Source organism: Cetorhinus maximus, chromosome 18 (genome assembly GCF_964194155.1).
Source record: "Cetorhinus maximus chromosome 18, sCetMax3.hap1.1, whole genome shotgun sequence".
In the NCBI taxonomy this organism is placed as follows: domain Eukaryota; kingdom Metazoa; phylum Chordata; class Chondrichthyes; order Lamniformes; family Cetorhinidae; genus Cetorhinus; species Cetorhinus maximus.
Genome location: NC_135896.1, coordinates 64448878 through 64474544, shown reverse-complemented (window position 1 = coordinate 64474544; position 25667 = coordinate 64448878). Strand labels below are relative to the sequence as shown.

The 25667-nt window shown below is 41.2% G+C and overlaps 1 protein-coding gene across 1 annotated transcript in view; it reads left to right on the top strand.

The window, feature by feature from the left end:
* sec23a (Sec23 homolog A, coat complex II component) overlaps nucleotides 1-25667 on the top strand; it is a 90187-nt gene that overhangs the window by 39860 nt on the left and 24660 nt on the right. The window contains exons 9-12 of the mRNA XM_078562813.1: nucleotides 4168-4283; nucleotides 5703-5826; nucleotides 6943-7023; nucleotides 7795-7884. Of these exons, the coding sequence (XP_078418939.1) occupies nucleotides 4168-4283; nucleotides 5703-5826; nucleotides 6943-7023; nucleotides 7795-7884 (411 nt within the window). The remainder of the gene's footprint in view (nucleotides 1-4167; nucleotides 4284-5702; nucleotides 5827-6942; nucleotides 7024-7794; nucleotides 7885-25667) is intronic.

The window sequence follows — 25667 nt, the reverse complement described above, 5'->3', positions numbered from 1 at the left end:
TTAAAGTCCCCACAATTATTGATATTGCCTTTGTTATAAGTTTCAATTATTTCTTCCTTGAAGCTCTATCCAGCAGTATAACTACTGTTAGGTGGCCAATAAACTACTTCTGCCAATGTTTTTCTGACCCTTGTTATTCCTAATCTCAGTCCATACTGATTCTACTTCCTGACCTTCTGAGCCATAGAATCATAGAATGATTACAGCACAGAAGGAGGTCATTCAACCTGTCATGTCCATGCTGGCTTCTCAGCAAGAGCAACTCGGATAGTGCCAATCTCCTGCCCTTTCCCTCTAGGCCTGCAAAATTTTTCATTTCACGTGTTTATCCAATCTTTCTTTGGAAGCCAAGTTGAACCTCCATCACACACTAATGTAATGCCAACCATAATTTACTCTCTCTTGTCTTAAGTGTGTTGGCCTAGTGGTATTGTCACTGGATTAATAATCCAGAGACCCAGGGTAATGCTCTGGGGACCCGGATTCGAATCCTGCCATGGCAGATGGTGGAATTTGAATTCAACAAAAATCTGGCATTAAAAGTCTAGCGATGACTATGAACCCATTGTCGATTATTTAAAATACCTATCTGGTTCACTATGTCCTTTAGGGAAGGAAATCTGCTCTCCTTACCTGGTCTGGCCTACATGTGACTCCAGACCCACAGCAATATGGTTGACTCTGAAGTGCCCTCTGAAATAGCCTAGCAAGCCATTCAGTTGTATCCAACTGCATCGACCTCGGCACCGGAAACGACAGCACTTTCCAAACCCACAACCACTACTATCTAGAAGGACAAGTGCAGCAGATGCATCAGAACACCACCACCTGGAAGTTCCCCTCCAAGCCACTCACCATCCTGATTTGGAAACATATCATCGTTCCTTCACTGTCGCTGAGTCAAAATCCTGGAACTCTCTTCCTAACAGAACTGTGGGTGTACCTACACCACAGGGACTGCAGCGGTTCAAGAATACAGCTCACTACCAACTTCTCAAGGGCAAACAGGGATGGGCAATAAATGTTGGCCTAGCCAGCAATGCCCACACCCCGCAAATGAATGTAAAAATACCCAGCCCTGTCGACCCTGCAAAGTCCTCCTTCCGTACATCTGGGAGCTTGTGCCAAAATTGGGAGAGCTGCCTCATGGACTAATCAAGCAACAGCCTGATGCAGTCATATGCATGGAATCATACTTTACAGATCACGTTCCAGCCACCACCATCACCATCCCTGTGTCTATCCTGCAGGTGGGATAACAGTATGTGGTGGCACAGTGGTATACAGTTGTGAGGGAGTTGCACTGGGAGTCCTCAACATCGACTCTGGACCCCATGAAGTCTCATGGCATCAGGTCAAACATGGGCAAGGAAACATTCTGCTGATTACCACATACCGCTCCACCCTCAGCTGCTGAATCAGTACTCCTCCATGTTGAAACCACTTGGCGGAAGCACTGAGGGTGGTAAGGGTGTAGAATGTACCCTGGGTGGGGGATTTCAATGTCCATCACCAGGAGTGGCTCAGTAACACCACCAAAGACCGAGCTGGCTGAGTCCTAAAAGACATAGCTGTTAGACTAGGTCTGCAACAGGTGGTGAGGGAACCAACCAGAGAGAAAAACTTACTCTGCCTCACCCTCACCAACCTGCCTGTCACAGATGCATCCGCCCATGACATATTAGTCGGAGTGATCACCACACAGTCCCTGTGGAGACGAAGTGCCGTCTTCACACTGAGGATACCCTCCATCATGTTGTGTGGCACTACCACTGTGTTGAACGGGCTAGATTTTGAACAGACCTAGCAACTCAAAACTGGGCAGCCATGAGGCGCTGTTGGCTGTCAGCAGCAACAACAGAATTGTACTCATCCACAATTTGTCACCTCGTGGACCAGCATATCATTCCTTCACTCTACCGTTACCACCAAGCCAAGGGATCAACCCTGGTTCAATGAAGATTGCAGGAGGGCATGCCAGGAGCAGCACCAGGCATGCCTAAGAATGAGGTGTCAACCTGGTGAAGCTACAACACTTGTGTGCCAAACAGCATAAGCAACAAGTGATAGACAGAGCTAAGTGAATCCACAACCAGCGGATCAGATCTAAGCTCTGCGGTCCTGCCACATCCAGTCGTGAATGGTGGTGGACAATTAAACAACTCACTGGAGGAGAAAGCTCCACAAATATCCCCATCCTCAATGATGGGGGAGCCCAGCACATCAGTGCAAAAGATAAGGCTGAAGCATTCGCAACAATCTTCAGCTAGAAGTGCCGAGTGGATGATCCATCTCGGCCTCCTCCAAGGTACCCAGCGTCACAGATGCCAGTTTCCAGCCAATTAGATTCACTCCTTGTGATATCAAGAAAAGGCTGAAGGCACTAAATACTGCAAAGGCTCTGAGCCCTGAGAATATTCCAGAGTACTGAAGACTCGTGCTCCAGAACTTGCCGCGTCCCTAGCCAAGCTGTTTCAGTACAGCTACAACACTGACGTCTACCCGGCTATGTGGAAAATTGCCCAGGGATGTCCTGTACACAAAATGCAAGATAACTCCAACCCGGCCTATTACCACCCCATCAGTCTACTCTCGATCATCAGTGAAGTGATGGAAGGGGCCATCAACAGTGCTATCAAGTGGCACTTGCTTAGCAACAACCTGCCTATTGATGCTCAGTTTGGGTTCCGCCAGGGTCACTCCGCTCCTGATCTCATTACACCCTCGGTCCAAAGATGGACAAAAGAGCTGAATTCCAGAGGCGAGGTGTGAGTGACTGCCCTTGACATTGAGGAGCCTTAGCAAAACTGGAGTCAATAGGAATCAGGGAAAACTCTCCGCTGGTTGGAGTCATACCTAGCACAATGGAAAATGGTTGTGGTGGTTGGAGGTCAGTCATCTCAGTTCTAGGACATCACTGCAGGAGTTCCTCGGCTCACCATCTTCAGCTGCTTCATCAGTGACCTTCCTGCCATCATAAGGTCAGGGGTGGAGATGTTCGCTGATGATTGTACAATGTTCAGCACCATTTGCAATTTCTCAGATACTGAAGCTGTACGTGCCCAAATGCAGCAAGACCTGGACAATACCCAGGCTTGGGCTGACAAGTGGCAAGTAACATTTGTGCCCCACATGCGCCAAGCAATGACTACCTCCAACAAGAGAGAATCTAACCACTTCCCCATGAGATTCAATGGCTTTACCATCGCGGAATCCCCCACTATCAACATACTGGAGGTTACCATTGACCAGAAACTGAACTGGACTAGCCATATAAATAGTGTGGCTACAAGAGCAGCTCAGAGGCCAGGAATTCTGTGGCAAGGAACTCACCACCTGATTCCTCCGAGCGTATGCACCATCTACAAGGCACAAGTCAGGAGTGTGATGGAATACTCTTCACTTGCCTGGATGAGTGCAGCTCCAACAACGCTCTCAAGAAACTCAACACCATCCAGGACAAAGCAGTCTGCATAATTGGCACCTATTCTACAAACATTCACCCCTCCCACCACCGACAAACAGTGGCCGCATTGTGTACCATCTACATGATGCACTGCAGGAACTCACCAGGGTTCCTTAGACATCATCTTCCAAACCAATGACTGCTACCATCTAGAACGACAAGGGCAGCAGTCACATGGGAACGCCACCACCTAGAAGTCCTCCTCCAAGCCACTCACCATCCTGACTTGGAGCTATATCACTGTTCCCTCACTGTCGCTGGGTCAAGATCCTAGAACCCCTTCCCTAATAGCACTGTGGGGTACCTACACCACAGGGACTGCAGCAGTTCAAGAATGCAGTTCACTGCCGCCTTCTTGAGCAATTAGGAAAATGAATAATAAAAAAATGAATAATTCATTAATATAGTTTCACAATATCACAGTATCTTTACAATGCAGAAGGAGGCCATTCATCCCATCAATTCTGCATTGGCTCCCTGAAAGTGCATTCCACCTAGTCCCACCCCCCTGCCTTATGCCTGTAACCTTGCACATTCTCTCTCTTCAGGTAGCAATCAGTTGACAACATATTTAGCAGAACTGTTTCGATTGAAAGGATAAGTGATACTGGCCGAGAATTTTATAATTCCATGCTTATTGTGTGTAGGAGACTTTGAGTTGGTTTAATATTTCAGTGTTTTATGCTTTACTCTTGTTGTAGCATTATGAAGCCTTGTCAAATCGAGCAGCAGCAAATGGCCATGTTATTGACATCTATGCCTGTGCATTGGATCAGACTGGTCTCAATGAAATGAAATGCTGCCCAAATCATACCGGGTGAGTACAAACTGTGTGTGGTATTCTAATCAAATTACTAAGCCTACTGTGCCAAAGTCAAATCGTAATCCATAAAATGCATGGACAGCAGTGATGAAAGTGCGGGGAATAAATTCTATTATTTATTTTCTTGAATGTGTTCGGGCTAGGTTTTTCCAAGCAAATTTGATCCACTACAATTTTCCAATCAAAATCTATGTCCTTTCAAGGCACTATTCTACTTTTTTGGTGTGTATGAAAAAGAAAGCTGAAGGAAATGAGTTGAGACTCTCAGGAAAAGGATTAAATTCCTAGCAAATCATTTCTCCTTTCATTGTAATGTTTAACTTAGGCCTTCAGTACAATCCAATGAATTCTCTGCTTCTAAAGTTTTACGAAAGTTTAATGCTTTAATATTGCATGATGCTCTATGCTAATGATGCAGCACTAGCATTCCATGCTGAGGAACACCTTCAGCAGCAAATGAATAGACTCCTCCATGCTGTAAAGAGTTTGTTTGGACCGTCAGCATCAGAAAGACAAATGTCGTGGTCCATGATGTTGTCATACTACCAACAATCTGCTAAAGGCACATCTGCAAGCAAGATATGAAGGTGGCAGGCATTGGCACAGTGAACTGGGACATAGTCACTGATGGCCGTGGCCTCTGGAAGCTGTCTGTTTGGAGGAGCATTGGAAGAGTTGAGAAATAGAAAGCTCAGCTGACCAAGAAGAGGGCCCAGAGGAAAACAGAGGCCAGTCAATCCTGCACCTGCTCAGTCCACTGTCTCTGATTTGCATTTGATTTTATGTTCTTTGTTTTCAAAATTATGTATTTTTCATGTTTTCTTCCATCACATTTGAAGAAAAAGTTGGTGTTTATTGTAATATAAATAAAAGCAAAATACTACAGATGCTGGAAACCTGAAACAAAATCAAAAAATGCTGGAAAAGCTCAGCAAGTCTAGCAGCATCTGTGGAGAGAGAAGCAGAGTTAACGTTACGAGACCATATGACCCTTCTTCTGAGCTGAAGAAAATTGGAAATCTGATGAAATCTATACTGTTTAAGGGGGGTGGAGCAGGTGAAGCTGGATAGAAGGCCAGCAATAGGTGGGGACAAAGGAGAGATTGACAAAGATTTCATGAACTAAAGGACAAATATTAACACTGCCTTTGTCCTTTAGACCATGACATCTTTGTCAATCTCTGCTTTGTCCCTACCTATCGCTGGTCTTCTATCCAGCCACACCTGCTCCACCCCCTTTAAACAGCACAGATTTCATCAAATTTCCACTTCTCTTCAGCTCTGAAGAAGGTCATATGGACTCTGGAGAAACTGTTTCTCTCTCCACAGATGCTGCTAGAACTGCTGAGTTTTTCCAGCATTTCCTGTTTTTGTTGGTGTTTATTGTAACTCTTTTCCTTACCCTTTCTTCAGGGGTTACATGGTGATGGGGGACTCCTTCAACACGTCTCTATTTAAGCAAACCTTTCAGCGAGTGTTTACAAAGGATATTCAGGGGCAATTTAAAATGGCTTTTGGTGGTACACTAGAAATTAAGGTAAGAGTGACAGTTTCTCACCATAACCCATTTTATTATTACGAACTGTGATTGGAGGCTGCCTTCCTGAATTCTAAAGATTCCCAGAAATCATATTAACAAATATCAGAGCCTCTCAAATGTTCCCATATTCCACTATTGGAATGTAAAATTAACTCCCTTTTTAGTTCATTGAAACACAATATGACATTAGTAAGGAATGTTACACCTGGATAAGAATTTCTACAGAAAGTAAATTGCTAGGAATGTTACCAGAAAATGGAACTGGATCTTTCTGTGTGGCTGTTTGCTGATCCAGAGTTTCTTTTAAAGTAATGCAATTGCAAACGTACAATATATTTTGCGTAACTCAGAGAACACATTTGTATGTCCTTCAGTTCTGAGTTCTTGTAACAGGGATTACTGTTGTTTTTGCACCATTAGTCACCGAGGGGAGAGTGTTCCTTAATTAATAATATTGCAGATTAGACAGTAAACATCTGCCTTTCAAATAGTGAAGAAAGTATTATCCAAATCGCTTTGAGAATTTAAAAAGTTTGTAAAATGAACTCCAGCAGTAAGTGCTTGACACCTGTTTTCCAAGATTAGTTTGTTCTATTTCTGTGGCAGTTAGTTTATTGATAATTAAGTAAATTGGAATATTTTCACTGTGTTCCCAAGAAGTTTGATTTACTCTACTTTTTTGAGTAAAAATCATGAACTTTTGAATCAAAAATCTGAGCCTGGAACATACAATATTACTTACTCTCAATAATTAGAATGCCTTTCTCGATTTTGCATGTGATTGTGTAAATCTGAGCCAGAATTATGTACCGGAAGTTGATAGAATTATCAATTTTTTTTAAAAAAGCCTGAATGTTTAAGATATTTTGCTTATCACATGATTGTACAGGGGAAAGGATTGAATGGCAAAATATAATTTGGTATTCTCATTTTGAAATTGGATTTGGAAAGATTATTTTTAATGAAAGGTGGATGTCAGGTTCAATACTTCACAAAGTGAATACTTAGATTCCTTTGTGTCCTAAACATTCATAGCCATAGAACTAAATTATTTTTAAAAAACATTATTAGCATGAAAGGTGTATAACTTTTTAAAATTCATTTCTTCTAAAGACATCAAGGGAAATAAAGATTTCTGGAGCCATTGGACCCTGCATATCACTTTGTGCTAAAGGACCTTGTGTATCAGAAAATGTGAGTGGTATTGTGTTTCTATCAATTCTTAACTTAAGGATGATACAGAAAAATAGGATCAATGGTGTAATTCTTGTGCTGAACAGAATTTCACCAAGGCATCATCTGTGATTAGATGTGGAATATTCTCATTTATCTTCCATGCTAAAATATGAACCTGGCACTAAAGTCGATAAAGGCATGGATTTTGCCTGACTGCAATTGAAGTAACACTTCATGCTACTTCCAAATCTAGAAAGGGGAAAATGTCAGTACAAGAGCTCCAAATTGGTTCATGGCAGATTTTGGAAATTGCTAGTTATCTAGCTAACATGCGCTAGAATAAGAAATTGATGCATAGGGGTGAGCAGTATTGGAGGATGGAATGAGCAGTGCCGGGGGGCTGGGGTGAACAGTGTCAGAAGGGCGGTTTGCAGCGTCGGGTGGGTGGTGTGAGCTGTGTCAGGTGGGAGGGGTGCACAGTGGTGGGAACTGCACCGGGCAGGCAGCACATGTCAGTGGGGTGCTGTGGCATGGGCCATGCCAGGGTGTTGAGATGGGGTGTGGAGTGAATTGTGGATTTGCCATTGTGCTGAAGCCATTCACGTGATTTACTTAGAGCTGCGCTCCCAAACAGGCTTTAAACCTCCCAATAATGACTCTTGTAAATCTGTGTAAAAACTGGGTAAAGTATAGGGCAAACTCCCTAAATTTAAGTGCAGAATTTTAAGATATTATACAGATTAAAAAATTATAATTGCAGCTAACAGCTTTTGATGAACTTGTTCACAGGAAATTGGAACAGGTGGCACCTGCCAGTGGAAGATCTGTGGTCTGGACCACAATACAACTCTTGGTATATACTTTGAAGTTGTGAATCAGGTATGTGGAAAATGGATGAAATTGTAGAGATCTGGTACCTCCTTCCCATGATCACTGCCCTTGTACTACCACTCTGAAGGAACCTTTCACAGTGCTCCCTAATAGCGACTTCATTTGATCAACATTGTCACAACCTGGGACCCCCCACCGCACACCAATACCACACACCATTCCATCTGTTCCCAGATACCACCTACTTGCTACTGCCACATCATAGGACCCCTCTTCCCAATTCCCCAGTATTAATATCTATTTTTGCTACCTACTTGGCACATATGAACAAGGAGCAGGAGTAGGCCATTCAGCCCCTCGAGCCTGCTCCGCCATTTGATAAGATCATGGCTGATCTGCATCCCACCTACCCCCCAATAACCTATTACCCCTTGCTTACCAAGAATCTATCCATTTCTGCCTTAAAAATATTTAAAGACTCTGCTTCCACCACCTTTTCAGGAAGAGAGTTCAAAAGACACATGACCCTCTGAGTGAAAACATATTGTCTCATTTCAGTTTTAAATGGGCAACCCCTGATTTTTAAACAGTGACCCCTAGTTCTAGATTTTTCCACAAGAGGAAACATCCTCTCCATATCTACCCTGTCACGACCCCTCAGGATCTTATGTTTCAATCAAGACACCTCTAATCTTCTAAACTCCGGCAGATACAAGCCTAGTCTGTCCACCCTTTCCTCATTAAACAACACACCCATTCCAGGTATTAGCTTGGTAAACCTTCTCTGAACTGCTTCCAATGCATTTACATCCCTTCTTAAATAAAGTGACCAATACTGTACACAGTTCTCCAAATGTGGTTTCACTAGTGCCCAGTACAATGGAAGCATAACCTCCCTACTTTTGTATTTAATTCCCCTCGCAATAAATGATAACATTCTATTAGCTTTCCTAACTACTTGCTGTACTTGCACACTCGCCTTTTGTGATTCATGCACTAGGACACCCAGATCTCTCTGCAATCTCTCACCATTTAGAGAATTTGCTTCTTTTATTCTTCCTGCCAAAACAGTCAATTTCACATTTTCCCACATTACATTCCATTTGTAAGATCTTTGCCTGCTCACTTAACCTATCTATATCTTTTTGTAGCCTCCTTTTGTCCTCTTCACAACTTAGTTTCCTACCTATCTTTGTGTCATCAGCAAATTTAGCAATCATCCCTTTAATCCCTTCATCCAAGCCATTTATATAAATTGTAAAGTTGAGGTCCCAGCACTGATCCCTGTGGCACACCACTTGTTACATCCTGCCCACCTGAAAAAGACCCATTTATGCCTAATCTGGACTTTTAAAATTGATTACATACTTCAATGGCCTTGAATATATTTATGTTTGTTTATCTACAATTTCCAGCCAAATGTATATCTAATTCTGGAATTTGCTCTCAAATATTGCTAACAGCATCATAATACTGTGTTACACATGTAACTCATTCAATCATGGTTTGCTATTAACCACGATAACATAAATAATATTTTCCATGGGGCAAAGCATTATATCCTCCAATTTATCGTGAACAATGCCACGGGGCATAAACTAGCATGTGTGCATATCTTGTAGCATTGGCCACAGCAAGGTGGAAGATGAGGTATTCTATAGAGAGGGGGGTTATACCATTGATAGCTTTGGTGCTGCGAATAAAGTGAACGATGGGTTTATAAAAAGAATGCAAACTGGATTCCAAATTGTGTGTATACTTGTTTTATACACTTACAATTCACAGTAACTATATTTCAAACATATTTCATTAGCTCTAAAAAAAAACATTTCATTTAATTTCTGAGGTTGTGAAAGGTGGTATATAAACACAAGTCTTATATAAAATGTATATTATGAATATGTAAAGTGTGTAGCTAGTATATCTATACCATAAAATAATCTATAGTCCAAACACCTGTATCTCAAATTGTAGGATTATATGAAAAACTTTTTATATAATTTTATAGGTTTAGTAATGAAGGGAATTCTGATTAAAAGTAACCTCCTCTGAAATAGCAAATGTAAGATATTTATATCTATTATATTGTTTAATTTGTGTAAGGTATATACTATATATAATTGGTAGATTGCTCTTGCATTTAAAGAAATTATAAAAATGTTCTGTGTGCTGGATGATTGTCTTTCTGGATTGGCAGGAAGCTGCTTCACTGAGTGATGCTCTTAATTTGAGAAATAGAAGGGTGTTTGCATTGTGGCTGCTGTCTAATATTGACCACGTAGTGAAGACGCAGAATGATCTCACTATCTTTCTGGAATCCATGGTGTGAACTTGCCAGTTGAACGTGTTTCTGTGATAAATGTCGTTGCATGTTTGGGATGTCTCTGATGAATATGTGACAATAATTCGCAAATTGCACTCTGCAATGTTTTGGTGGTGGTTAAAATTTGTGCAGGGAATGAATGTGTGTGAAGCACTTGTTTGTTTACTGAATGTTGGTATTCCATGAGGAAGGGGAAAATGCAGGCCCTGATTTTTGTAGTGGTAATGATGGTAAAACTATCGGCTTTGCTATCATTACTCCACCTAAACTGACAGTAATTTCGGGAGTCCGCACGTGCAAAATAACGTTGAAATTCAGAAGTTGCTGTCAGTGAATCTATGCTTCCCCAGAGGGTGCACTATTGAGGCTCACAACCCTCCCCCACAAGAATGCATCTTTAAGCAATCAGTGAATTGACAAAAACTTCCACTTTTGCACTGTTAGTCTTGCTGCAGTTGCCCTTGAAAAAGTTACACGTCATTGAATGAGGTGTAACTGGGATTTTATTGGCATACTAGCTTCATAATTACTGCTGAACATTCTCACTGGCTTAGTCTGAAAAGCTAATTTTATAATTTTCAAATGCCAAATAATTTGTATTATGTCATTATAATAAAGTCCTCACATCTGTACATTTAAAAAAAAAAATTGATATTCTATTTTTGATCTTAATCCAATCATCCTTTATTCCACTATCTGAAAATTTCATTTTTAAGTGAAGGATAATCATTGTTTTTTACTTCCTGGTTTGTTGTCTGTGAGAATTGTCTACTCTGCTTGCTGACATCACTGCTGCTGGTGCCTGGAGATCCTCTTGACTTGGTGCCAAATTTAAACTATTGTTAAGAAAGGGAAACCCACACCACAGAGATGATTAGAAAATTGAGAGTAGCTTTCTTCAAGGTCAGTAGCAAATGTCACTGCTTCACCATTGACCATAAAATCCAGCCCACTATGCTAGTTCTGAGTTCTGCAATCTCATTATATTGGATTACTCTTTTGTACTATCATGGAATTGATTGCTGTCAGAGAGGAGAAGGCTGATGCTCTGATCATTGTCAAGAAAGAAAATATATAAATAAATGTTTATTAAAAGTAAATATTTTTAAGATTGAAAATAAAAAATATGTTTCAAGTTCAGTAACTTGAATTTTAAGGAAATGATAAACATAACACTCAGCTGAGCAATGGAACTGGTTGGATTAGCGCTGGAATCAATCAATGGCAAGTAGCATAATTTGTATAGGCTAGAATTAATTTATCTGTGGTGATTCATTATTGTGAAGTGTGTGACAACATTTTGTGGGTCTGTGTTGTTTTGCAGAGACTTTCTGGTTGGTCCAAACCATGTAATATTGATCACATGCTTAGCAGGTGTTCATTAACTTTGTAGAAGGCAACCATTAAACTTCCACACCAGATGAGTGTTTTTATTGAAGTTTATTGAAAATAAAATGTTTAAAAGTGATAACAGTTTAAACAGCTTGAAGTAAGCATCAATAATTAAACGTCAAAGTTCTAAATTAAATTTTAATCAGTGCCTGGGATGTATGCAAAATTGTATAACCTGAACAGCTCTAGCACTCTGATATCACTGATACTTACAAGCTCAATGTGAAAAAAATGAGTGTGCTTCAGATTGCCTGTCTCACAGTTCAAACAAGCTTTAATGAAAGTAATGAGACTTGGCGGAAGAAATAATAATAGAAAATACTGGAAATACACTGCACACCGGCATCAGTAAAATGAAAGATTATGGAAGTTTAGGAATGAACCTTTCTTCTCCACTGAGGTGGGGAGCGTTGGTTCCTCAAAAATATTATCACATTGTGTATGATGTGCACCAAACTTCTAGAAGTATTTTTAAACTGTCACTGGCTAAAAATGAATAATAATATTTTAGAATACATAAAGGGAGAAATTTGTTGGCGTGGTGCTGACAGCAGACATGTGTCAGTTTCCAGTTGCAGGCAGTGCCACTACCTGTATGGCCAGCGCAGCAGTCTTCAATGATATCAATGAGGAATGCCGTGCAGGTAGTGGTCCATAATACTGCCTGCCCCTGAGGAATCAATGTAAGTCTGTGTAGTGGAGCAACATGAATTCATTTTTCCCCTATATTGCACTTATTTAATGGTGTTCATTCATCAGTGCTTTCATCTGCTTTGAATGCAGTCTTTAATTAAAAATTCTTCAGTTTTTCTGTGATACTATTTCATGGTACTTCAGTTATGAATGTGGATGCATGTTATATTTCTTTAGATCTGAAACTCGCACTTGCTTCTTTAACTGAAGAAAGGGAGTGTTCCTTTTTGTGTAGAACTCTCCTTTTGAAATTTCTCCACCCTTCGCATATTGTATTTCTGTACTTCCTGAGTAAACATTAATTACATTATGAAATGAGATCTTTTATTCTGAAAAAGTTGCTGTTTTCAAATCAAATGAATTACTTCTATAAAACCTGCGATATTTTTGAATGGTTCAAATAACAACACTGAGACTTAATGTATTTGTGAGAATGACTTTAAAGCCAATTGCCCAGTTAAAGAAAGAAAATCTGTATAATATCAGTAATTGAAATCAATCAGTGATGACAGTCAGTCTAATTTTTCTCAAACTAACTGTAAGCAGGAAATTGCTCCATATTGCTCAAGTGACCATGAAAAAGTTATCTCCTCTAGTAGCTCTAATCCTGTCCTATTTTATGATTTTCAACTCATCAATATGAACAACAAATTTTTACACACGTTTACAATTCAAATCACATTAACATACACCTGTGTTTTAAATCAAGTAAAAAATGTTTCATAATAGCAATAGTGATTAACCACTGCTTAGACTTAATTACTCATAAAAACATACCTGGATCAATATAAGTAGCAGGATCTGGGCAAGTGTTCAAAAATACATTGGAGGACTTTTCTTTGTGCTAACAAAATAGATGTTATGATGAAGAACTCAATCTTGTGCTATTGATTTCAATTTTTTAAATAAGCATAATGTCGTAAATGTAGACTAAAGCAACTTTCATATTTCTTTGGTAAGGGAGAATGGATTTTCTTTTGAGAGGCTGGTAGCTTGAGTGAATAACTGAAACCTTTACATTGTTTGCACCAAACATGAAAAGACCATCAACTGCTACAATGGTACTTTTTCATTTCCCACACCAGACTTCCTTTCATGCCTCTGAAGAGTGCCAATTTAATACAAAATTAGTGCCAAATTAGAGGCAGTTTTGCAGTAGAAACTGGGTTGAGTCTATCCAAACTAACTTCACACAGTAACTGCAGGATACTTCTCAGCTTTGGGCTTGGGTATGATTTGAATAGTGAAAGGTTAGTGTCTAAACTACTGTAGCATTAAGTTCCATCAAAAGTGCCACTCTTGAAATTTGACAAGTAGCTTGATAGAATACATTTCCTGAGTGTTACAAGTATGTGAAAAGTGCCAAGCTCGAAAGGAAAACTGATCCTACTATTAAAATACAAAAAGATTTTATTTCAACTCCCAACCTAAAAAGATAACTAGTTAAATGTGACAGCTATTCCCTTTTCCCCCCATTGTCTAATTACATTAAGGTAATGGTACGTACTTGTGTGTCACAGAATTGGGTCATGGATTCAGAGTAGATGTGAGAAGTGCAAGCCATGTGGAGGGCATTAGTACAAATGGAGGAGCTCTGCCTCAAAGGTTTCATAGACACCGATGACCATATATGGTTTCCAGCATATTAGAAGGAAAACTAGGAAAAAATAAATAGAATTAATCTGCTTCAAGAAAAGAATACATGCCCTCATGACTTTTTGTTCTTGTGCATAAACTCATGAATGCAGATTTAAATGCCAGCAGTGTTTGGGGCAGCATATCTATATATTCTGACCATTCATCTAATTAGCTTTCTGCGTCCATGTGCCAGTAGTAACTTCAGTGCAGTGCATTTAATTTTTTGCGCTTTCTTTTGTCAATTGCATTTGAACGGAAAAAATGTCTTCGAGACACAAGAATCACGATAGTTTGACACATTGAACTTGAAATCTAAGAGAGCTGCTTAGTCCTGAACCATCAGGGCTATCTATTTTATTTCTGTTTTATTTCTATCTAGCTGTTTTTGCCAAATGGTTTTTCCTGGGTGAATCTTTTTGCACTGGACAGGGAAGAGAAATCTTAGGGTTTCAGCTCTCTCCAGATACTTCATGTTCACGCTAGATGTGAAAGCCATCATTTTTAGGCAACTATATACTTCCTAATGAAACCTGACCTGGTGCACTAAGTATCTAGGGTAGCTCTCTACAGGCTGAGGATTGATCTCTTATTGTTGGAGTATTCCCTGGAAAACAATGCTAACGTGTTGTTCACTTAGACTAGCTTTTTAAAAGTAGGAGCAAGTCAATAGCATATACAGGTTATATTTTACCTAACTTCTGTTTCAAAACCAAAGTTCCAAAGTGATATCCTCTGCAGATGGATTTGCTATTGCATATGCAATCTATTATTAAATATTGGTAATTGATACCCCAGTGTTTAATATAAATTATCTCTTATTATGTAGATGAGCTTTGTTTCTTCAAACACTTGTGGAATGATCAACAGAAAGAGTCAACAACCTCCTCCTTTGAAATAGATCTCTACATACCGGGCAGGATTGTACATTTTCTACTGTCCCACAATTTAAAGAAACACATACAGTAGAGAATTATTTTGTAATGCAGCCACAGAAGCCATTTTAAAGTTCCTACACTAGTGTAGCTACAAATTTAGAAAATATGAACAATTTGAGCAGGATTAATTTGGGAGTTGCACTGCATATTTGTGTAATGCTGAGACAGTGTAATACTGTCCAACTACAGTAGTTGGACATCCTACTGTAAATTCCCTTCTTTGGAAATTTAAAATGTGATTTGAGTTAAGATTGAGCGTATTCTCAAATAAATTAACTGAACTTACTAATGAGCAGGTTTGGTTGCTTTGGTTCTCTCTGATTACCTGAAACTGGTGTCCCCCTTTCCCTTAACTGTGGTGCAAAGTTTTTGACTCTGGTCACATTCTTCACACTTCCCTTGCTTAATTACTTTCTCCTCCTTGTACTTCAGTGACCCATGCTCTCTAGCTTTCTGAGCTGTTTCTTTAGCCCTATTCACTCCCTGAACCAGAGGTTGGTGGGTTGGTGGTGGTGGTGAGGGGGAGGAGGTGTGCAGAAACGACCAGAAGAGGGGAGAAGGGAGTGAGTGAAAGGGATGAGTTGGGGGTGGTGGTGGGGTGGGGTGGTGGTGGGGTGGGGGGTGGGGGGGCGTGGTGCGGTGGTGTGGGCGGACAGCAAGAGAAAAATGTGGGGATAACTGATGTTTACAAACCAGGAGAGGCAGTGACACATGGAATAAAGGCAGGAAGTGCTGGAAATACTCAGCAGGTCTGGCAGCATCTCTGGAGAGGGAAAGAGAGTTAATGTTTCAGGTCATGACCTTTCATCAATGACTCATGGGGCCCATAACTTCTGATCTTCGGGGTGTCTTCTCTGGAGTCCCCACGTAAGGATTGCATGGGAATTGCCTGGGAAGTTCCCGTTGGGCACTTACCCTGCACTGGGAACCATCTGATTTAAATCACAGTCTTTGGATGGTTCCAACTGTCTTACAGGAAAAGTTAGAAAAATTAAAACCACTTCTAACTCCTGGATAGCTATAATACTGAGCGCCCCACAGGACCTCCCAAACTACCCTCGTGACCACCTACAGACCCCCTGATCTCTCTCCCCCCCCCCCCCCCCCCCAGATTCCCCCTCCCCCTCCAGGCCTCCCCCCACTTCGACCCTTCAAATACCCTCAAAAACTTAACTGCTTTACAGCAGCCACAAAAAGGGGAGTGTTGCTTCTTTTCCTCTGTGTCTACTGAACTCGACAGAAGGATTCGGGAACCCACTGCATTCTTCTCACCTGGGCCAAGTCGGAAGGTTGGACATGAAAGGTGCATTTTAGTGTAAGTAAGTCGGAGCGGATTGGCAATCTGACTGCTTGTGCGTTTCTCTCTTCATTTTCTCCCCTCACTCCCCATCCACTACTCTCGCTCTCGCAAGCCGGTTTCCTGGAGTTGGGCCAGCTTCTAGAGGACTAATAGCCTCACTCTAGCCAGCTTCTCCAGGGATATGAGGAGTCATGAAACAGTAGTCTGGATGCGGGAACCTTTTCAAAGATAACCTCAAAAGGTCATTTTCATGCCTCTGATGCCACCTGCCCACCCCCCAATTGCTCCTCATACCTCCATGCCAACTCATGCCCACTACCCACCCCCAAAGGCCCCTCTTACCTTCCATGCGAACTCATGCCCTCCCCCACCCGCACTTAACCCTCATTATGCATGCTTGGCTGAGAGCCCAGACTTCCTTTACTTTGTTGAAACAGGTGCACAGAAGCAAAAACATTGCTTGATAGACAGCTCAAGCTTTTTTCATAGATTTATTTTGTCACTGGCTCAGTGTTTACGCAAGCTAAAAAAGTTTCTGCTATTGATATTTTAAAGGCCTGATTGATTGCCACTTTCATAGAGTTGTTCCATTATCACTTCTTTTCAGAAAGTTTTTTTTTAAGCATTTCCACACGTACCATTGTTACTATAAGGCTCATTTGCTCTCTAAAGTGCGTTCACTGGATGAATGGGCATGGAAGTGCTATGAGTTGTTCTGGAGGGTATGAGTATGAGGGATCATTGAGGTGGTTGGGGAGCATGGGTTGGCATGGAGGGTATGAGTGCCATTGGAGGTGGGCATGAGTTGGGATAGTGGGTATGAGGGGCCGTTGAAGGTGGAAGGGGGCACAAGTTGGCTTGGAGGGTATGAGGGGCTATTGAGGATGGATGGGAGGCATGAGTTGGCATAGATGGGGCTTGGGGAAGTGTGGTGGGTGGGGGTTGATGGAGTGTGAAGGGTAAGGGATAGAGGGCCTAATTTTTAACAAAACAACTCAGACAAAGTACCAGAGAACTGAGGCTTGCCTTTTAAACAGCCTGCCTCGCCACTCAGCAACCTCTTTGGCTGCCTCCAATCTGCTTCCGGGGTAGGCGAGCCTGACTCCATTCCACACCCGCTCCTGCACACCCATCCTAGAGTGAAAATCACACCTTTCAGGGCATTTTGAGATGGGTGCGCCAAACCAGGAAATTTCCTGACTCAAGATACCCAGAGTGACGGTGAAAATCCAACCCACTATCCATCTCTTTGTGCTTCCTACGTTTTCTGATCTTTCTAGAGCATTATAATTCAATACAACAAATATCTAACCAGTAAATTGTTTACATAAAGATTTAAATAATATCCTCATAGAGTGCCTAAGTCTGTAAGACAAAGACATCCAACAAAAGGTGGGAAAGAGAAAATAACAACAGATAGCATATGTTGCCTGAGCTGATGCACAGCCCAAGTGGGTAAGCTCAGGAGGCAGCAATGGATGAAGGAAAATGAGAGCAGCTTGGATCAATGGACTTTTTAAAAAGGTTGATTTTTTTTTTCTAATTCTTATTAGGTTCAATAAAATAATATAGGAATATTCTTTTGCCAGTCATGTCAATAGAATTGTGAATTTCATAGTCCAGAATCAGCCAGCTGTCTGGTGACTGTTGAACATTACAGTAATTGGGTAAATGACTACAATTTTGAAGAAAAATTAGATTTAAATAAGGATAATAGCAGCAGGAACTATCAGGATCGAAGTGGGAGTTTGAGCATGGGATGTGTATTTGTGTTTGTTTGGTAAAGTTGGGCAGCATTGGGATGGGGAATCCTATTTCGGTGGGTCAGGAGATGGCTACAGGTGAAAGAAAGATTGGGATGACAGGAACCAATGGGAGAGAAAAGACAACAGTGGGAATTTACCAATGAGGAGGAGAAATAGTTTGGAACTGAGCAGCAGGTGGAGGTCTGCAGGTCAGGAGCTGTGGTGTAGTAGGTCAGGCACTGGGCGACATTGCAGTGTGGAACGGCTTGAATTTTTAAAATTCGTTCATGGGATGTGGATATTGTTGGCTCAGCCAACATTTATTACCCATCCCTAATTGCCCTTGAGAAGGTGGTGGTGTGCTGTCTTCTAGACTTTGTAATGGCTTGGTACAAAGTAGCTTGTGAGGCCATTTCAGAGGATATCTAAGAGTCAACCACATTGCTGTAGGTCTGGAGTTATATATAGATAAGGAAATCAGATTTCTTTCCCTAAAGGACATTAGTGAACCAGATGAGTTTTTACAACAATCAACAATGGTTTTGTGGTTGCCATTAGACTAGCTTTTAATTCCAGATTTATGAATTTAAATTACATCAACTGCAGTAATGGGATTTGAAGCCATGTCCCCAGAGCCTGGGCCTCTAGATTGCTAGCTCAGTGACATGCCCACTTATGCCATTGCCTCCCCTAAATTGCCCTGGAAAGAAAGCAGAAATTAAAGTTTGTAGAACACAGCAACTATAAACAAAGTTTGTTTTCTTACTAACAATTTATCTGTTTGACATTGTTGCCCCTGAGCAAGAAAATCTTTTCAGTTTCAGAAATTCTTGCTATGGGGAAATAGGCTGAGCCAGGTTGAGGGCTTGATGCAACAGTATCTTAATTGAAATATATACTGCATGCATGATTCATGAGAGCAATATGTACTTTATGAAAGCAATATTGTGGGGTGTGGTAAATAGCAGATGCTCTGAGGATGATTTTCCAATCTTCACTAGATACAGGGGAGGCACCGAGGGCTGGAGAAATGCAAACGTAGTTCCATTGTTCAGCAAGGGATCAAAGGAAATGCTAAACAATAATAGGCCAGTTAGTCTTACATCGGTGGTGAGCAAATTAGTAGAATCAATCCTGAGAGATAGGATTAACTGTCATGTGGAAAGGCATGGACTAGTCAGGGATGGTCAGCATGGATTTGTTAAAGAAGGTCTTGCCTCTCAAATTTGATTGAATTCTTTGAGGAAGTGACAAGAAGGGTTGATGAAGGGAGTGCAGTGGATATTGTGTACATGGATTTTAGCAAGGCGTTTGACAAGGTCCCACATGGCAGATTGGTCAGGGAAGTAAAAGCCCATGGGATTCAGGATAATGTGGCAAACTGGATAAAAGATTGAAATAAAAACAAAAAAACTGCGGATGCTGGAAATCCAAAACAAAAAATAAAAAATACCTGGAAAAACTCAGCAGGTCTGGCAGCATTGGCGGAGAAGTGTACAGTTGACGTTTCGAGTCCTCATGACCCTTCAACAGAACTAAGTAAAAATAAGAGAGGGTTGAAATATCAGCTGGTTTTGGGGGTGGGGGGGGAGAGAGAGAGAGAAGCTGGGAGCGGTGGTTGTTGGGACAAGCAAGCAGTGATAGAAGGAGACAACCAAAAGATGTCACAGACAAAAGAACAAAGAGGTGTTGAAGGTGGCGATATTATCTAAAAGAATGTGCGAATTAAGAATGGATAATTCCTTGTCCCCCTTGTCCTCACTTATCACCCCACCAGCCTCTGCATTCAAAGGATCATCCTCCGCCATTTCCGCCAACTCCAGCATGATGCCACCACCAAACACATCTTCCCTTCACCCCCCCCGGCAGCATTCCATAGGGATCGTTCCCTCCATGCCACCCTGGTCCACTCCTCCATCACCCCCTACTCCTCAACCCCCTCCTACGGCACCTCCCCATGCGAACGCAAGATATGCAACACCTGCCCTTTCACTTCCTCTCTCCTCACTGTCCAAGGGCCCAAACACTCCTTTCAAGTGAAGCAGCATTTCACTTGCATTTCCTTCAACTTAGTCTACTGCATTCGTTGCTCCCAATACGGTTTCCTCTACATTGGAGAGACCAAACGCAGACTGGGTGACCGCTTTGCTGAACACCCTTGGTCTGTCCGCAAGCATCACCCAGACCTCCCTGTCGCTTGCCATTTTAACACTCCACCCTGCTCTCTTGCCCACATCTCTGTCCTTGGCTTGCTGCATTGTTCCAGTGAAGCTCAACACAAACTGGAGGAACAGCACCTCATCTTCCGACTAGGCACTTTACAGCCTTCCGGACTGAATATTGAGTTCAACAATTTTAGATCTTAAACTCCCTCCTCCATCCCCACCCCCTTTCCGTTTCTTCCCCCTCCTCCTTGTTTTTCCAATAATTTATATAGATTTTTCTTTTCCCACCTAGTTCCATTATTTTTAATGTATTCCACCGATCATTTATCTATACCTTTTATGCCCTTTTAGTCTTATTTCACCCCACCCCCACTAGAGCTACCTTGCTTGTCCTGCTATCCATTCCTAATTAGCACATTCTTTTAGATAATATCACCACCTTCAACACCTCTTTGTTCTTTTATCTGTGACATCTTTTGGTTATCTCCTTCTATCACTGCTCGCTTGTCCCTACAACCACTTCCTTCTCTCCCCCCCCCACCTCCCCTTAAACCAGCTTATATTTCACCCCTCTCCTACTTTTACTTAGTTCTGTTGAAGGGTCACGAGGACTTGAAACGTCAACTGTATTCTTCTCCGCCGATGCTGCCAGACCTGCTGAGTTTTTCCAGGTAATTTTTATTTTTTATGGATAAAAGATTGGCTTTGTAACAGGAAAAAAAGGGTAATGGTCGATGGATGCCGTTGCGAATGGAAAGTTGTCTCAAGTGGTGTTCCACAGGGCTCGGTGTTGGGACCCTTGCTGTTTGTGTTATATATTACCGATTTGGATGTGAACATGGGGGGCACGATTGGGAAATTTGCAGATGACACAAAGATTGGCCGAGTAGTGGATAGTGTAGAGGATAGCCATAATCTCCCAAACGATATAGATGGGTTGGTGGAGTGGGTGGTAAAGTGGCAGATGGATTTTAACATAGAGAAGTATGAGGTCATACACTTGGAGAGGTCAAACAGTTACAGGGATTACACAATAAATGGGAATATACTAAGAGGGGTAGATGAAGTGAGAGATCTTGGCGTACAAGTACACAGGTCCCTGAAGGCAGCAGTTCAAGTAGACAAGGTTGTAAGGAAGGCATATGGAATGCTCTCCTTCATTGGCAGAGGTATAGAATATAAAAGTAAGGATATAATGTTGGAATTGTATAAAACACTGGTGAGGCCACAACTGGAGTATTGTGTGCAGTTCTGGTCACGACGTTTACAGGAAGGACGTAATAGCTCTGGAGAGAGTGCAGAGGAGGTTTACAAGAATGTTGCCAGGGTTAGAAAGTGTAGCTACGAGGAGAGATTGGATAGGTTGGGGTTATTTTCCTTAGAATAAAGAAGGCTGAGAGGTGACTTGATTGAGGTGTACAAAATTATGAGGGGAATAGATAGAGTGAACAGGATAAAATTGTTTCCCTTGGTGGAGAATTCTAGAACCAGGGGACATAGATTCAAGATAAGTGGCAGAAGGTGTAGGGGGGACATGAGGAAGAACTTTTTTTACGCAGAGGGTATTGGGTGTCTGGAATTCGCTGCCCAAGTTGGTGGTAGAGGCAGAAACTTTAAACTCTTTTAAAAAGCACCTGGATCTGCACCTAAACTGCTGTAAGCTGCAGGGCTATGGGCCGGGTGCAGGAAGGTGGGATTAGAAAGGGCACCTGGGTGTCCTCGGGCTGGCATGGACAAGATGGGCCGAATGGCCACCTTCTGTGCTGTAACTTTTCTATGGTTCTATGTTAGCTGAATCATTTGTCAATCATGGCAAACTCAAAAAAACCTCAGATTTTACTATATTCTAGAGAGTCTATTTATATATCTGATAATTTTCCTTTTGTGAATACAGTTTTATGGCATCAACCTATTGATGTATGAAGATAGCTACAGTGCTTCTTCATTAATCAAGGAAAATAAAACTAAATCCTTTGACTATATGATACTGCACAATAAGAGCTAGGGTTGGAATGCAACATTGGTGTGTGTATGTATGTATTTTTATACATAATATTTAAACAACGTGTTACACTCTATCAACAAAACAATAAAAGGCCCGATAAATTGCTATTGAAGTGATTGAACTTTGAGTAAAGCTCCAGAAACATAGAATTGTAATGTCATGTTTTAAATATGAGTGGAGATTTAAACCTAATCAATTTTAACCAGAAATTAAGACTTCACAGCCCTAAATCTAAGGGTAACTTGTAATAATGGAAATGTGCAAGTTGAAAACTCTGACATCAAGCTTTGTTTATTTATGCAAATTAAACTTAGGGACATTAAAAGGATGGGCAATCGTCAAACACGTATCCACTTTTAGCAGAGGAGTAACACAATGTGTGTTATATGATGCAATGTTCTTTATAAACAGCTTATTACCTGACCTAGTTATGAAACTAATGCAGGATGATATTGTACTTTTTTTACTGAATTTAATTGATTACAGTATGTGCAGGAAGTTTGATTATTTTCCACCCAAAACTTTGAGATAATGATTGACTTTCAAACATCATGAATCAAGTAATAGTTACATTGAGGAGTTAATTGTGAAACATATAAGCATTGTAAAATAAAAACCTGGCACATAATGCCATTTTGAATGACTGAATGAACTACCTTGTTTCTTGAACTTGAAGATGCTGACCTCCCAATTTTGATTTACCATGAAATGGAGTAACATTGTTTTCTGTTAACTATCCCCCCTGTAGCCTTGAGATTTAATGGTAAGATTTTTCAACTTAATGTAACTTTGTATTCAACCATAAGCTGAATATTGTTTATTTTCATTAAGAAAAAAAATGCTTGTATAAACCAAACCTTTAATCAAAGCCAACTCTCATTTCAATTCAGAAAACTACAACTCCACAATGACAAGAAAATCTGACTGAGTTTTTTTTTCCCAGTGTTGTCTACAAAAGGACATTACTTTGCATAGGTCATGTGGATCAAAGTGTAAAAAAAATTTTATACTGACATACAAAAGAGAATAGATTTTTAAAAGGCAGCTTACATGTTGCTGAACTCAGTATGATTGTGCTCCTCAGCATTTTGCTGGCACAGAATAACAGTGTTGATCGTTGCATTCAAAAGTTCCTCGTAATGCATGTCTTGCAATTTGTGCAACGTAAATGGCCAAGCAACAGACTATCATTATTGGAAGTAATATTCCTATGGCTATAGTGACCACACAATAGGCTTTTAACAAGGAATTGAAACTTGGTGCACAGATATATCTGTGTTCTTCATGTGTCTTGCCCTAATCCTGCAAAGGGTAAACTTGCATTTAAAATACAGTAAACCCAGACTGAGAAAATGGTTACCCAAGCTTGTCATCTTGTAAACATTTGTACATAATGGAGGGGCAAACAGATTTCAGTAGATTTGTCCATAGTTACCCAGGTCATTCAATGAACAAAGGCAAGCTGCAGCAGTACATAGAGAAAAGCAAAGAATTGACACCATGCATCTGCTATAACAAGCCCCATCAAGCAGAGTATTGTGCACTCCTACAGGAATCACAATCAATCCCAAGATCGAATCACAGATAGAGATTAAATATAAGTACTGATGTGTCCTTTTGCAGCTTTTGCTTGAATCTGGATTTCAGCAAAGCCTTTGACAAGGTCCCACATGGGAGACTTATAAAGAAGGCAAATGCACATGGGATACAGGGTAATTTGATAAGATGGATTCGAAATTGGCTTAGTTGTAGGAGACAGGGTGATGACAGAAGGATGCTTTAGTGACTGGAAGCCAGTGTCCAGCGGCATACCACAGGGATCTGTGCTGGGTCCCCTATTATTCGTCATTTATATAAACGACACAGATGACTATGTGGGGGATAGGATTAGTAAGTTTGCGGATGACACAAAGATTGGCTGGGTGGTAAACAGTGAGGTTGAGTGTCTTGGGCTACAGCAAAATATAGATGGGATGGTCACATGGGCAGATAAGTGGCAGATGGAATTTAACCCTGAAAAGTGTGAGGTGATACACTTTGGAAGGAGTAATTTGACAAGGAAGTATTCAATGAACGACATGACACTAGGAAGTTCTGAGGAACAAAGGGACCTTGGCTTGTGTGTCCATAGACCTCTGAAGGCGGAGGAGCATGTTAGTGGGGTGGTGAAAAAGGTATATGGGACACTTGCCTTTATCAATTGAGGCATAGATTACAAAAGTAGGGAGGTCATGTTGGAGTTGTATAGAACCTTGGTGAGGCCACAGCTGGAGTACTGTGTGCAGTTCTGGTCACCACATTATAGGAAGGATGTGATTGCACTGGATGGGGTGCAGAGGAGATTCACCAGGATGTTGCCTGAGATGAAACATTTAAGTTATGAAGAGAGGTTGGATAGACTTGGGTTGTTTTCGTTGGAGCAGAGAAGACTGAGGGGCGACCTGATCGAGGTGTACAAGATTATGAGGGGCATGGACAGGGTGGATAGGGAGCAGCTGTTCCCCTTAGTTGAAGGGTCAGTCACGAGGGGACATAAGTTCAAGGTGAGGGGCAGGAGGATTAGGGGGGATGTGAAGAAAACCTTTTTTACTCAGAGGGTGGTGACGGTCTGGAATGCACTGCCTGGGAGGGTGGTGGAGGCGGGTTGCCTCACACCCTTTAAAAAGTACCTGGATGAGCACTTGGCACATCGTAACATTCAAGTGCTGGTAAATGGGATTAGATAGGTAGGTCAGGTGTTTCTCATGTGTCGGTGCAGACTCGATGGGCCGAAGGGCCTCTTCTGCACTCTGTAATTCTGTGATCAACAACAATACAATATTTTCCATAATGGATCCTGCACAAGAATGAATCATTTGGCAGGCATACAGAACTGTGATGAAGAGCATCTTCATTAAATATTCATTAAGTCGTCTGAAGAAATTGTTGTTTTGTCAATCCTGGTTTACACAGAGGGTGATACTCATCAAGTCAGATGCTATGGCATATAATCAAGCAGCTAGAAATTATTGTTACAGTGTATCACTGAATCATTCAATGTTCCTTGGCTATATTTGACAAAGCAGACTCTTTGAAATAAAATACAACTTCCCTGATCAAAAGCAATAGCATATTATATAGAACTCGCGCTCCATTCAGGAAAGTAGGGAAAAATCTTTCAGATGCTCAGTTCCATAGGCACCAACAACCTTATGAAACCTCACCCATTATTCTTCAACTCCTTCCAGGTGAAACAGCAACTTCCTTGCGCTCTTTCAATTTAATTTACTTTATTTATTGCTCGTGATGCTGTCTCCTGTACATTGGAGAGACCAAATACGTATTGCGTGATTGCTTTGCAGAACACCTCTGCTCAGACTGCAAGCATGACTGAGATTCTGCTTGCCTATTGTTCTAATTTTCCATCTCACCCTCACTCTGCCCTCCCTGCTCTTGGCGTCTTACACTGTACTAGTGAAGTTCATTGGAAGCTTGAGGAACAGCACCTCAACTTTCAGTTATGCATTTCACAGTCTGTCTTCTGGAGTCTGTGCTGAATTGAACAATTTCAGATCATAATCATTGCTCCCATTTGCCCAGACAGAAGCTCTGAAGTCATCTATTGTTTCCTTATTTGACCAATAACTACCCTCTTT